Raw genomic sequence first — 13,732 nt, 5'->3', positions numbered from 1 at the left:
CAGAATATAGGCGCAAACTGAAATATGACGTTCGTACGAAGAAACTGATTTACGTCTAAATGCTAATTCGTAAATCACTTGATTAGGCAAGATGCAATTTAAGCAAGAGTATAAAGGTAGTTTGCAGTTATGGTAGAGCTCAAAATGTAAACACAATCTGAAATATGATGATCGTACGAAAAAATAGATTTACGTCTAAATGTTGATTCGGAAAGTGAAAGGCTTGAAACCTGATCGTATATGCACAGAAAGCAGTAAGCTTCAGAGGAGGTTTACAGTAAAGATAATATGCTCAAAGTAAATGCAAACCGAGATTTAGAGTGGTTCGGTCAATCTTGACCTGCTCCACTTTTGGCTTCCTCCACCGACGAGGTCACCGACATCAACTAGAGGCCTTCCTTCAATAGGCGAAGGCCAAACACCCTTTTATAGTTTCACTCCTTTTGACGGGCTTAGGAGACAACCCTTACAGAAATTTTCTCTCCTCTCTTTACAACTCAGAACTTGGAAGAACAGAGGGAGAAGAACTTTTGGCCTTTACAACAATTTTGAGCTCTAAGAATCACATAAAGGATCAAGATTTCGGTGTAAAATTTGCTGCCTATCAGTGCTGAATGGGTGGGGTATTTATAGGCCCCAACCCAGTTCAAATTTGGAGCTCAAAACTGTCAATTCCCGGAATTCCGGGATCAGGCGGTTGCACCTCCTAACTAGAGCGGTTGCACCGCCTGGCAGAGCATGAAGACTAAGCCTTTGGGCGGTGCTACCTTCTGTCAGGGGCGGTTGCACCTCCTGACAGAGCTCGAAGACTAAGCTCAGGCGGTTGCACCTCCTGACTGAGGCGGTTGCACCGCCTGGCAGAGCTCGAAGACTGAGCTCAGGCGGTGCCACCTCCTATCAGGGGAGGTTGCACCGCCCAGTCTCGCTCGGGCGGTTGCACCTCCCAATCTCGCTCGGAGACTGAGCCGAGGCGGTGCAACCTCCTGCCTTGGGCGGTTCAACCGCCTGGCAGAAATCAGGGTCCGAATGGGTTGATCCATTCGACCCAATTTGGGTTTTTCAGGGGCCCAATTGCCCCAAGATTAAGTTAATGGGATCACCTCCCATTTCCAACTTATTCAATGTGCTAACTACGATTTTTCCTAAGACATTTACTGCAACTTGCTTCGGTGCGTCAATCACTTCTTCCGGTGAGCTTCTGGCGAACTTCCGTCGATCATCCGATGAACCCTCGGTGATGCTCCTGCGGACTTCCGGCAAACTCTTGGACTTGGGACGATTCACTTGGCGAGTTCCGACGAGCTTCTTTGGCAAGCTTATGGACTTCTCGGATTTGTTCCCGTAGAACCTCCGACGACTGTCCAAACTTCCGTCGAACTCTCGAACTCCCAACGTTATCATTGTCTTGACTCCGGCGCAACTCCTGCTGCATGTCTTACTTTCATCGTAGTTAATCCTGCACACTTATCTCAACATATAGATTAGATAACAAATGATAATTGACTTCATCATCAGAATCCGAGATTCAACAAATCTTATTTGGTGTATAAGGATTATATTTATAGTTAATTTTTTTTATATTTTCAGAAAACATGTAATTGTCGTTATCATTTTTAAAATTACTAGCATGATCCCAAAAAAAATTATTTTTATTACATCATGCAATTTTAAAAAAATATATATATAATTTTTCTAAACTAATTAAAAAATAACTCATGAAATGCATTATATAATTTTGAAATAAAGCAAAGGAGTTTTGGTTACCTCGTCGTTGAAAGTCGTTAAGGCATAGTTTGTCACCTTGCCTTCGGATGCACTCGTTTCATCTCAAGTCATATTAAGTGATTTCTTATTCTTTGATAGCTTCTTCTTTTTAAGTTCATTTTTACTTTTTAATTCATGTTTTAAGAACTTTTTAAGTTTTATTGTGAAATTTTCAAGTTCATCATCACTTGAGCTTTCGCTTGAGTAGTCTTCCATTGTTCGAAGTGTCAAATCATTCATGTTCTTTAGAAGGTTATTGTCAAGCTCTTCATGAGCATTGCAAGTCATCTCATAGGTCATTAACGACTCGATAAGTTCTTCGAGAGGAAAATTATTTAAATCCTTAACATTTTAAATGGTCGTTACTTTAGGGTCCCAACTCTTTGGAAAGGATCTCAATATTTTATTAACAAGTTCAAAATTTGAAAAACATTTGCCAAGTGCTTTTAGACTATTGATGAAATTTATAAAATGGGTGTACATGTCTTCAATAGTCTCATTTGGTTTCATTTAAAACAACTCAAAATCATGAATCAAAATATTTATTTTAGAGTCTTTAACTCTATTAGTGCCTTCGTGTGTGATTTCGAGTGTGTGCCAAATGTCAAAAGCCATTTCACAAATAGAAACCCGATTGAATTCAGTTTTATCCAAAGCGTAAAATAGAGCGTTCATAGCTCTAGCATTTAAAGAAAAGATTTTCTTTTCCAAATCATTCCATTTTTCTATTGGAGTATAAGATGTTTTAAAATCGTTTTCGATAATATTCCATAAATTCAAATCCATAGAAAGTAAAAAAACTCTCATGCAAGTTTTCCAATAAGTGTAGTCCGTCCCATTGAACATGGGAGGACGAATAATAGAAAAGCCCTCTTGAAAGCCGAAAAGAGCAATTTCTCTTGGGTGTTAAACTAAATGAGAAAGACGTGACTCTGATACCAACTGTTAGGAACGAGTCGACATTAAGAGGGAGGGGTGAATTAGTGTAGCGGATAAAACACGTCGGTTTTAAAAAACTTCGTACGAAAAAAACTGATTTCAGAAATGTGAGTTTAACTTAAAAGCATACGGAAGAGTGTAATGAGAAGGTAAAGCAAGTAAGATAGTTTGCAAAGAAGATAAACTGCAAAATAGAAATGCAAACTATATTATAGTGGTTCGGTCGTCGTGACCTACATCCACTCCACCGATTCTTCTTTCGTTGTGGCCACCGGGATCCACTAACGATTTTATTTCAATCAGATGAAGATTAACTACCCATTTACACCTCATTTTCACATGTTTAAGAGATAACCTTTATACCCCTCTTATACAAGGTTTCCCTCACACACCTCCCTTAGAACTCTCTCTAAGCTTTAGGAGAAGGGAACTTAACTTTCTAATAAGGTTTACAATTTTAGCATCACAGAGTTTTGCTCAATTTTCTTGCTATCCCATGCAGGAATAGCTGGGATATTTATAAACCTCAAATGGCTTCAAAACTTAGAGCTAAAATTAAAATCCTAGATATTTCGAGGTACGGGCGGTACCACCGCCTGCACTGGGCGGTACCACTACCTACACTGGGTGGTACCACTGCCTAGAAAACTATGTCTGGGTGGTACCACCGCCTAGATTGGTAGTACCATCGCCCAAACTAGCAGTATCGTCGCCTAAACTAGTAGTACCATCGCTTGGAAGTCTCTCGCAGATTGTGTTTAGACGGTACCATCACTTAACATAGTCTCAAAGACTGTGCCACGATGATTCTATTGTTAGATCATTGTTTGGGCCTTCCACTTGGCCCAACACAACACAAACTTGGGCCTAGTTAGCTCCTAATTGAGTTGGCCTAATTATATTTTAAATCAACTCAATTAGACTTTAAAGTAACTGACATAATCGATTACATGTGAATCCTATGTTGTCCGGCATGCCATTGGTTCTTCCGGCACTTCGTCCGATCAATCGACGCATCGTCCTCCTTCAGCGTATTGCTCAATCAGCATGTTGTCTTCTCATAAATTCTGATCTCCTTCAGGATGATGCCACCATGAATTGAGCACCAATATATATATATATATATATATATATATTTGTGTGTGTATAAGTATAAGCTAGATGAGAATCTTATTGTTATTGCCACCGTGAATTGAGCACTTGAATTGGGCTTCTTAATAAGGCCATCATCCTACTCTAATTAGTTCATATTATAGATCATTTGATCTATAAATTCATCTATGTAATCTAAGAAAAACAAATTTTACCGATTTATCTTACCACGCGTAAACTGCTTGGCTGGGATGGAGTATAAATAGTATGGTTGGATCGATCGAACCATGTCGCTTCTCTCAAAACCCTCCGGCCGACCGGTTCATCCAACACCGAACTGGGTCACGTAAATCCTCGATTCCAGCTGATGAAATCAAACATGATTCAATGCAATTTAATGCATGACCACATGATTTTATTAAGATCTATGTATTCTATATCCTATTAATTCTCAACGGACAGAATCAAGCCTAAACGGACCCGGTCTATTGAGCCCCAACCGGCTTCCGTGAGCAATTAAATCGATCTGCTTTCTTCCCTGGCGAATCTTTCCTCGACGTGCATGATATGGTATCGAAATAGATATGGCGGTGGCGCCACGATATCACATGAGATCGACATTACTGCGAAAACGTTTCCCCTGGCGGGGAGCGAGTGACTATGGTGAGTGAGTCAGTCAACGCGCGGACTCGTTCCCCCCCTCGCCCCTGTTCAAGAATCCGGTAAAGATCGTTTCTCGTCAGTTGGGTGCGGTGCAGCGCGCCTTGGGATTTCTTGAGGGGAGCGGGGATCCGGTTAGGATCTCCTTCTCCTTATTCTCTGCTCTTCGTCGCTTCTCCTCCCTTCTCGGCACCGGGTATATAAGCGGTGGCGGCCTCTGGGTTCTTGTTCCGCAATGTCGTCGCCGAGAGGAGGAGACAAGGAAGGCGGCCGGGATGGCGAGCGCCAGATCCACGTCTTGGCTGTTGACGACAGCTCCGTCGACCGAGCCGTGATCGCGAAGCTCCTCCGGAGCTCCAAGTACAGAGGTAGGCGCTCTCTTCCCATGGAAAGCTCGATGTCTGATTCCCTCCTTGTGCTGATGGAAGACGCGCACCGGCTTGTTGTTTTGTGACAGTGACGGCCGTGGACAGCGCCAAGAAAGCACTGGAGCTCTTGGGAACGGTGAGTTGGGATGATGATTCAAGAAACTGTGCATGTGTATGTTCTTCTATCTCTTTGATGTTAGGATGATGCTCCTTTCTGATGCAGGAACCAAATGTCAACATGATTATTACGGATTACTCGATGCCGGAGATGACAGGGTACGAGCTCCTCAAAAGAGTCAAGGTGGGAAACAAACCCATTCCGTCGAACACAAGATAGGCATCAGACTGACAACCTCATGTTTTACTGAAGCTTGACTACTTCGTTGCAGGAATCGCCAACGCTTAGGGAAATCCCGGTGGTGATCATGTCCTCGGAGAACGACCCCGACAAAATCAACAGGTAGCTCATCAGGTTTCGTCTTCTGCCGTCTACAGGCCGAGGTGTTCGTTGTTGCTGATGCATTTGTCCATTGGTTCAGATGTTTGGAGGAAGGAGCGGAGGATTTCTTGCTGAAGCCCGTGCGGCCGTCTGATGTGTCCCGCTTGTGCGGTCGGATGCGCTCGTAGGATATACATAGGAAGAAACCTTCTTCGCATGCACACATTTACGTGTATTGCAAATTCATTCTTTTTGGGACAACAACAGAATAAAAAGCAAATGCTCCCTTCATGAATTGACCCATTCACTTTCCGCCACTAAATTTGATCGGAAAATTGATGCACAGATTTAATTTCCTTTCTGCCAGTTGAGATAGCAATTTACGCACCAATATATCTTCTTCCATCGACACACACACAATCCCCGTTAAAACTGAATATTACACGGTTCATGTTGATTTCCATTTTTGCCCTTCGTCGAACAACTATTTGCATATCAGCGGACCCATGCGGAAGCCACCCAACGCCGTGTTCCTCAAATCCAACGCCGAGTGAAACAGCTCATTGACGGCGTTCGATAAGGCGTCTAACCCTTCCGTAACTCGTTTGTAGCTTTATCCGTCTCCCTGGCGGTTTCCTGTAGGCGCTCAGCCTTCTCCCCATCGCCGTTTGGCTCGATCGCGTCTATGATCTCCGCCAGCTTCCTGACGGCAGCCTTCACCGCCTCCATCTCGGCGACGGATACGTCGCCGGGGAGTTTGTGCGCGACCGCCGCGGCCACCTTGTGGTATTCGTCAGCCCACGTGAAGTCGGCAGGGACGCGGTCCACGGCGCCGGCGATCAGGCCGGAAGCGGCCTCGACGGCGTAAGTCGCCCTGCGGACGTAGGAGAGCTTGCCGCGGGGGGGAACGACCGGGGCGAGGGGCCGGACGAGGTCGCCGGTGAAGGGCTTGATATCGCGGCGGGGGGACCCCCACCACTCGGCCACGGAGTCCCGCGCCCGCCGCAGCTTCTCGGGGTTCCGGCCGCCGTTGGAGGAGGCAAGGAGGTGGAGTGCGAAGCGGAGGTGGAGGCGACGACGTAGGAGGCGATCGATCTCGGCGGAGGCGGCGTTGCACGCGTCGAGGAGGGCGACGCCTGAGTCGAGGTAGGCGGCGAGGGCGTCGCGGTCGGATGATGAGAGGGCGCCAGTGAGGAGGACGGCGGCATCGGAGAAGGTGACCGCGAGGAGACGGACGGCTCGGGCGAGCCAGGAAAGGGCGACGGACCCGGACGATTCGGGGAGGGGGAGGAGCGACGCGAGGCGGGCAACGAAGGCGGCCTCGAAGGGGTGCGCCAGAGAGGCAGGTTGGGTTTTAGGTGGAGAGGGAAGGAAATGAACTCGACCCCACAGGGAGATAAAGGTGTTTGTGGATATGAACTCGACCGAACAAATTAATTATTGGGAGGGAGGATGATGCAAAGTACACGGTGGGAGGAGGAAGTAGAAGGGGGGAAAGAAAGTAGAGAAATGGAGGGTGACGTATAACTGGTGAAAAACCTTACCTTCCTAAGCCGACCACTTGAGGCGCGCCTCTCGCGGAAGCGTCGTCGGATTGGTCGCTTTTCTAAAGAGCCGAGCGGAGTTCCGTGATAGGTTACGGGGCTCCTTTTTCTGTGGCTGCCGAAGCTAATTAAGACACGACTTGAGTAGGGGACTGCTGCGAGGCAAGAAGGCAGGCCCATTAGAACGTACGACACGTTCTCAGGTAGTGGCTTGAGGACAGACGCTCTCTTCATCCTGCGCGCGCGCGTGCGATTTTGGCAGCACGCAGGTTGGAAGGCGCGGAACGTCACGCTTTACCGCGCACGCAATTTCGACGGTCGTGGCACCGCAAGGAACGAGTTCCTGCGGGTCACGTGTAGGTCCCCCTTTTATCATCCAATCAACGTGGCGGTTCGTGGGTAATTCTTTGTCTCCCGAGTGGGGCAAAGGATGGATGGAGCGAAGATTTCGGTTAAGAGAGTCCATTTCCAGGAAATTTCAAAAGCGGATGGCGATGACGTGGAATGACCAGGGCCTACGTTTCACCCACGCATCAGGTCGTGTTGGTGGTGGATCCGCGTCTGATGTCGCCGCGTTCTTTTGCTTAAAATCCGTGACACGTGCGCTCGTCCGGCGTTTGACTCCAAACAAAAAGCGGAAGTAACGGACAGCGATTACCGTCGTATCGACTAGCTTTGTCTTACGTTTCTCTTTTCCACCTCAGGCACGAGAGTTTGGCAAAAGAAGGCAAATTCTACACCAACACTGCCCCAAATCAATGCCTGACTAACAAGAGAAACATCTACCACTGAGCACTATAATGATTTGATGCATTGGTACCTTCACCACAGAGTCATGGAACGAATCAGAAGGCTCTATGGCCGGTGATGCATACAATTAAAGATAGATGCTTCATACCGATCCACACCACGAATATTTCATCGGCAACCGTCACCTTGGTGCTATATGATGCTATATATGATTTCTGACCACATTCTCTTACATCTAAGTGGTGACCGACGGCACATCTTCACCGATCATCTCGGAAACGACGGACGAGATTAACGCCGGTCCGCCCGTACGAAGGTTGAAGTACATGTCGACTCGTTGCTTTGTTCCTCTATTTAAACCCGCGATGGGCCGACGTCCCTCTGACTCGATGCATCCCTCTGCATCTCCCTCTTTGTTTGATGACATCGATAACTTTAGATCTTTATCCACTAAAGCTTCATATATTCTTGGCGATATGACAACATTATTTCACGTGGATTAACGTAGACAACATCATCATACAGTAATACTAGCGATGAGCATGAGGTGTTAAGGGCATTTGCGTTGGCCTCCTCGGGTGGTCATTTGGGCATAGCAAGGGCAGGTGTCGTAGTTGCCGTAAGTGCCCGGCGGCACGCAGTTGCACCTCTCGCAGCACGTCCCGCACGCCCTCTTGCACAGGTTGAACGTCCACGACGCCCTGCACCTTCTTCACATGCCCCTCGGCAGTCTATACGACCAAGTCCAAGTAACTACATTAGAATCTATCACACCTTATCTTCTAAGCAATAGCATCGTCTCAACTTACCCATGGTGGTGTAGTTGAGCAGCGATCTCCCTCTTCGTCCCTCACTCGTCGTTTCAGATTCAAGGACTCGACGCGTCTCGCCGAGACGGAGTGAAAAGAGCAGTAGCAGTAGTAGTAGCGAAGCAATTAGAAGCAGCCGAGGAGCCATGGAAGGAAGAGTTGGCGGCATGACTGAGACAAGTGAGTTGATGACTGTTTATGTTAGCAGGAACGAAGTCCACCAGTCATGTTTACAGAAGAAGGTGGTGAGAGTCGTGGGAGGAAAGATATTGCAGAGTACGTGCGCCGAGACAGGTGCATGCAAGGAAGCAAAGCTGAATGAAATAAGAGTGGTGGGCGGGGGGACTCATCATCGACTCCAGCTAAGTCCATATAACTGTTAGAAATAAAAGATACGGTGCTCCTTATTTATACACGTTAGGAGCTGTTATTATACCCACATAAGATGATGCTCCTATTAAGGATGTCGATCTTGAATCGATGCAATGAAAATGATTTACAAGCGAGAAGCTTCGTGAGCGAGTATATTAGTTGATTAACCATATGTACGTGAAAAACACATAATTGATGTCTGACAACTTATTATCGCACGAAGTGAAAGTCAATGGCGTGTTTTATGCGTGAGTGGAATAATGGATTAGTGCAAAGGTAAGTGGCTCCGATATTGTCACAATATATTGTAGGAGTAAAGGTAGAGTTGATGTCAAGTTCCTTAAGTATATTCATGATCCAATTGAGTTCGACAATAGTGGTTACAATGGCATGGTATTCAGTTTTAATTATAGATCGTGCATTTGTCTTTTGCTTCTTTGAACTCCAACTAATTGGAGGAAGATAATATACCCTGATGTGGATATTCTATCATCAAAATTCCCTACCCAATCAGCATCAACAAAGGCATGGAGATAAATAAGGGAGTGTTTGCAGAAAAAAAGGTCATGATTGAGAGTCCCGTGAAGATATCGCAAGATTTGTTTAACTGTAGACCAATGCATAGTAGATGGCCGATGCATGAATTGTGATAATTTATTGACCGCAAATGAGATATCTGGACGGATAAGAGATAAGTACTATAAGGAGATAAGTACTTAGCGGTATTGAGTTGGGTCTATAGTAGGGCTTCCATCATATAGTTTGAGTGACTCATTAGTAGATAGAGGGGTTGTAATCACTTTTGCATTATGCATGTTTATTTTTTATAATAGATCTTGAATATACTTTCTTTATGATAGAAAGAGTTCTAAAGATGTGAAGATGTGTATGTTGTTTTCACTCCCGAAAAGTAGCTCAAGGTTCGTAGATCTTTAAGGGAGAAACGATTTGCCAAATGCCTCAAATTCAAATCGTTAAATCATTAAAATTACTTTCAAGAGATACAAAATGACATAAACAACTTTATCAATCTCTTAGTGAAAAATCGATAAGATAAAGAAAAAAAAAATTCAAGAAAAATACTTTTCTCTTTTTAGTTGTTTGAATTCATATGATTTATTTCATAGAAGCATGCCTTTTTTATTTATGCCAAATAAAATAAAAATAATTTAAAACCGAAAAAGAACTTTCATTATGTCAAAAATTGATAATCCATAAATCACAAAAATCATCATGCATAATTTCGAAAGAAAAACTTATTAAACATGATCATTATGCATCATTACTTTGGGCATAATACCAAAATATGGTTTCAAGTTTTCAAAATACAACATACAACTATAAACTCATTAAACATGATATCAAACCTTTTAATATTTTCATTAAGACATCAAGCATAGTTTCATTAGACAAAGTATTTTCAATCAAAATCCGAAATCATCAAGATACATATGATTTCTTCTTAAAAACATACATAGGATTAAATATCATTTTATTCCTTTATAAAAAACATACAATTTTCATGATCATTTTTTTTTCAAAATAAAAAGAAGCATGATATAACCATATTGTAATTTTTATTTTTTATTTTTTATACTAACTATTTTTTTAAAAAATAACTCATAAAAAAGAATCAAGTAATTTCGAAATAAGGTAAAGGGGTTTTGGTTACCTAGCCATTGAAAACCGTTAAGGCATAGTTTGCACCTCGTCTTTGTTGGTATGTTCCTCTTCTTCGGAGGTACTCGTTTCGTCCCAAAGTGCTTTCTTCTTCTTGCGTTTATAGCAAGTAGTTGTATTCTTTTTAAGTTTACTTTTAATTTTTTATTCTTGTTTTAAAAACTTTTTAATCTTTATTGTGAGAAGTTCAAGTTCACCATTACTTGAGCTTTCGCTCGAGTGGTCTTTTTTTGTTCTAAATGCAAAATCCTTCTTATTCTTTGGAAGGTTGTTCTCAAGTTCATCATGTGCTACATTAGTCATTTCATAGGTCATCAAAGACCCGATAAGTTCTTCGATCGAAAAAGTATTCAAATCCTTGGCCTATTGAATGACCGTTACTTTAGAGTCCCAATTTTTAGAAAGAGATCATAAAATTTTGTTCACAAGTTCCGTTGAATCTCGGATTTTGATGAAGTCAATTGTAATTTGTATGATCTAATCTATATGTTGAGAAAAGTATGCAAGATTAACTACAATGGCAGTAAGACATAAAACATGTGTTGTGCCGAAGTCAAGATCGAGATCACGTTGGGAGTTCGAGAGTTCGTTGGATGTTCGCTAGAAGTACGCCGGAAGCTCGTCGGAAGAGCGATTGACGCACCGGAACAAGAAGTGTAGTAAACATGTCTTAGTTGTCATAGTTAGAGTGTAAATTAAGTTAGGATTGGGGGGTAATCCCTCTAGCCCCTAATTAAGTTAGTGGGAGGTAATCCCTCTGGCCCCTAATTAAGTTAGTGGGATTACCTCCCAATCCTAACTTAATTTACACTCTAACTATGACAACTAAGATATGTTTACTACACTTCTTTAGTGGAAGTATGAGTGTAGTGAAAGCAAGATAAGGAGAAGAAGTGTTAAAGAGTTGTAAAAGTGCTAGAGTTCTCCTCCTCCCTTTCTAAGTATTGAGATCATTCAAGAGAGGAAGTGAGACTTGTAAGGGTTCTCTCCTAAACCCATAAAAAGGAGAAAAAATTGTAAAAGAGGTGGTTGGTCCTCACCTATTGAAGGAATGCCTTTAGTGGACACCGGAGACCTCGTTGGAGGAGGAATCCGAAAGTGGATGTAGGTCACATTGACTGAACCACTCTAAATCTGGTTTGCATTTCGTTTTGAGCAATATTCTTTAACTACAAATTATTTCATAGCAAAGTACTTCTCCTTATCTTGCTTTCACTACACTTATGCTCTCCTACGTTTTCAAGTCATTATCTTTCCGAATCGATTTTCTTCGAATGTACGAAATATTTTCTGAAATCGCATAAGATTTCCGCTGCACTAATTCACCCACCCCCCTCTTAGTGTGCTCTTGATCCTAACAATTAGTATCAGAGCAAGGTTCACTCTCGTTTGGTTTAAAACCCAAGAGAGATGACATTTGCCAGCAACCAAAAGGGTTATTCAATTACATGTCCGCCCATGTTCAATAGGACAGATTACACATATTGGAAGACAATAATGAGGATCTTCCTGATTTCAATGGATTTTGAGCTTTGGAATATTATAGAAAATGGATTTCAAAAGTCTTCTCTTCCAATAAACGATTGGAATGAGTTGGAGAAGAAGATTTTCGCTTTAAATGCAAAGGCTATGAATGTCTTATTTTGTACATTAGATAAAAACGAGTTTAATCGAGTGTCGATTTGTGAAATGACTTTTGATATTTAGCACACACTCGAAGTGACTCATAAAGGCACTAATAGAGTGAAGGAGTCAAAAATTAATCTTTTAGTTTATTCTTATGAGTTATTTCGAATAAAGCCGAGTGAGACCATTGGAGACATGTACACCTGATTTACGGATATCGTCAATGGTCTAAAAGGACTTGGTAAAGGTTTCTCAGATTTTGAGCTTGTTAATAAAATGTTAAGATCCCTTCCAAAGAGTTGGGACCCTAAAGTAACGACTATTTAAGAGGCTAAAGATCTAAATAATTTTCCTCTTGAAGAACTAATTGGGTCACTAATGACCTATGAAATGACATGTAAAGCTTACGAAGAGCTTGAAGACAGCCTTCCAAAGAACAAGAAGGATATGACACTGAGAACATAAGAAGACCACTTGAAAGAAAACTCAAGTGATGAGGACTTTGATGATAACTTAACACTTTTAACAAGGAAATTCAAAAAAATTATTAAAAGAAATAAATTTAAAAATGATACTAAAAATAAATTTGAACCCAAGAAAGATTAAGTAATTTGCTACAAATGCATGAAACCGGGACACTACAAGAGTAAATGTTCTCAAGCTAAGAAGAGGACACCAAAGAAGAAGGCGCTCAAAGCAACATGGGACGACTCAAGCATATCCGAAGAAGAGGAGCCAACTAACACCGAGCAAGTTGCTCACTATGTGCTAATGGCCATTGGAGATGAGGTAATAAGTTCATTAGATGCAAATTTATCATTTGATGAACTATTAAATACTTTTCATGATTTATGTGATGAATGCAAAACAATTAGTAAAAAATATAAATTATTAAAAAAGAAGCATGATTCTCTTATTAGTGATTTCGATAAATTAAAAATTAAGCATAATGATAGTTTAGCTCCATATACGAAATGCCATGAAGTAGAAACACTTAGAAAGGAAAACTTGCTACTTAAAAATACCTTAGAAAAATTTGAGGTTGGTAGCAAGTCCTTGAACATGATCCTTGCCAATAAAGGTCACGTTCATAAAAGAAGTAGAATAGGATTTGTGAGTAACTCTCACCAAAATCCAACCACATTTGTTAAAGGCCCTATCTTGCATATTTCACCCCAAAACAAATGCAACTTTTGTTGCAAACTTGGACATATAGCTTATTATTTTTCATTTAAAAAGTGTAGTCCACACAAATTGATTTGGGATCCTAAAAGAACCATAAAGAACTCAATGCAAACTGATAAGTTAAACCGATTGGATTTTGAGTCACCCAAGGTCAAATGGGTACCTAAAAATCATCCTCTTTTGTATAAACGTATACCATCACAAGCTAGGAGCAAGAGATGATACCTTGATAGTGGATGCTTAAGGCATATGACCGGAGATCCATCTCAATTCTCTAAGCTCACTAGCCTAGACGAAGGATATGTCACATTCGGAGATAACAACAAGGGTAAAATCATTGGCAAAGGAACTATAGGTAACATATCCAACTTTTTTATTGAAGATGTGTTGTTAATTGATGGCTTAAAGCATAATCTTTTGAGTATTAGTCAATTATATGATAAAGGATATATTATTAGATTTGAATCTAATGCTTGCATTATTGAAAAACCATACAAAAACACA

The 13,732-nt window shown here is 42.0% G+C and overlaps 2 protein-coding genes and 1 pseudogene across 2 annotated transcripts; 1 reads left to right on the top strand and 2 right to left on the bottom strand.

The window, feature by feature from the left end:
- The first annotated feature begins 4,595 nt into the window (after positions 1–4,595).
- LOC103973217 (two-component response regulator ORR5-like) lies at positions 4,596–5,450 on the top strand. Its single transcript, XM_009387719.3, has 5 exons — positions 4,596–4,823; positions 4,913–4,959; positions 5,047–5,124; positions 5,213–5,283; positions 5,363–5,450. Exons 1-5 carry the CDS (start codon positions 4,691–4,693, stop codon positions 5,448–5,450), a joined length of 417 nt encoding a protein of 138 aa, XP_009385994.1. The 5' UTR covers positions 4,596–4,690.
- Positions 5,451–5,710: 260 nt separating this feature from the next.
- Positions 5,711–7,040, bottom strand: LOC135642903 (UPF0496 protein 4-like). The gene is made up of 2 exons (XM_065159383.1): positions 6,807–7,040; positions 5,711–6,681 (listed from the first exon to the last, which is right to left on the bottom strand). Exons 1-2 carry the CDS (start codon positions 7,038–7,040, stop codon positions 5,848–5,850), a joined length of 1,068 nt encoding a protein of 355 aa, XP_065015455.1. The 3' UTR covers positions 5,711–5,847.
- A 1,066-nt stretch (positions 7,041–8,106) lies between these two features.
- On the bottom strand, positions 8,107–8,369 carry LOC103973225 (gibberellin-regulated protein 1-like; annotated as a pseudogene).
- Positions 8,370–13,732: the final 5,363 nt, after the last annotated feature.

The sequence above is a fragment of the Musa acuminata genome, chromosome BXJ3-7 (assembly GCF_036884655.1).
Source record: "Musa acuminata AAA Group cultivar baxijiao chromosome BXJ3-7, Cavendish_Baxijiao_AAA, whole genome shotgun sequence".
NCBI lineage: Eukaryota > Viridiplantae > Streptophyta > Magnoliopsida > Zingiberales > Musaceae > Musa > Musa acuminata.
The sequence above is the reverse complement of the archived record's forward strand: the minus strand, read 5'-3'. Positions and strand labels throughout refer to the sequence as shown.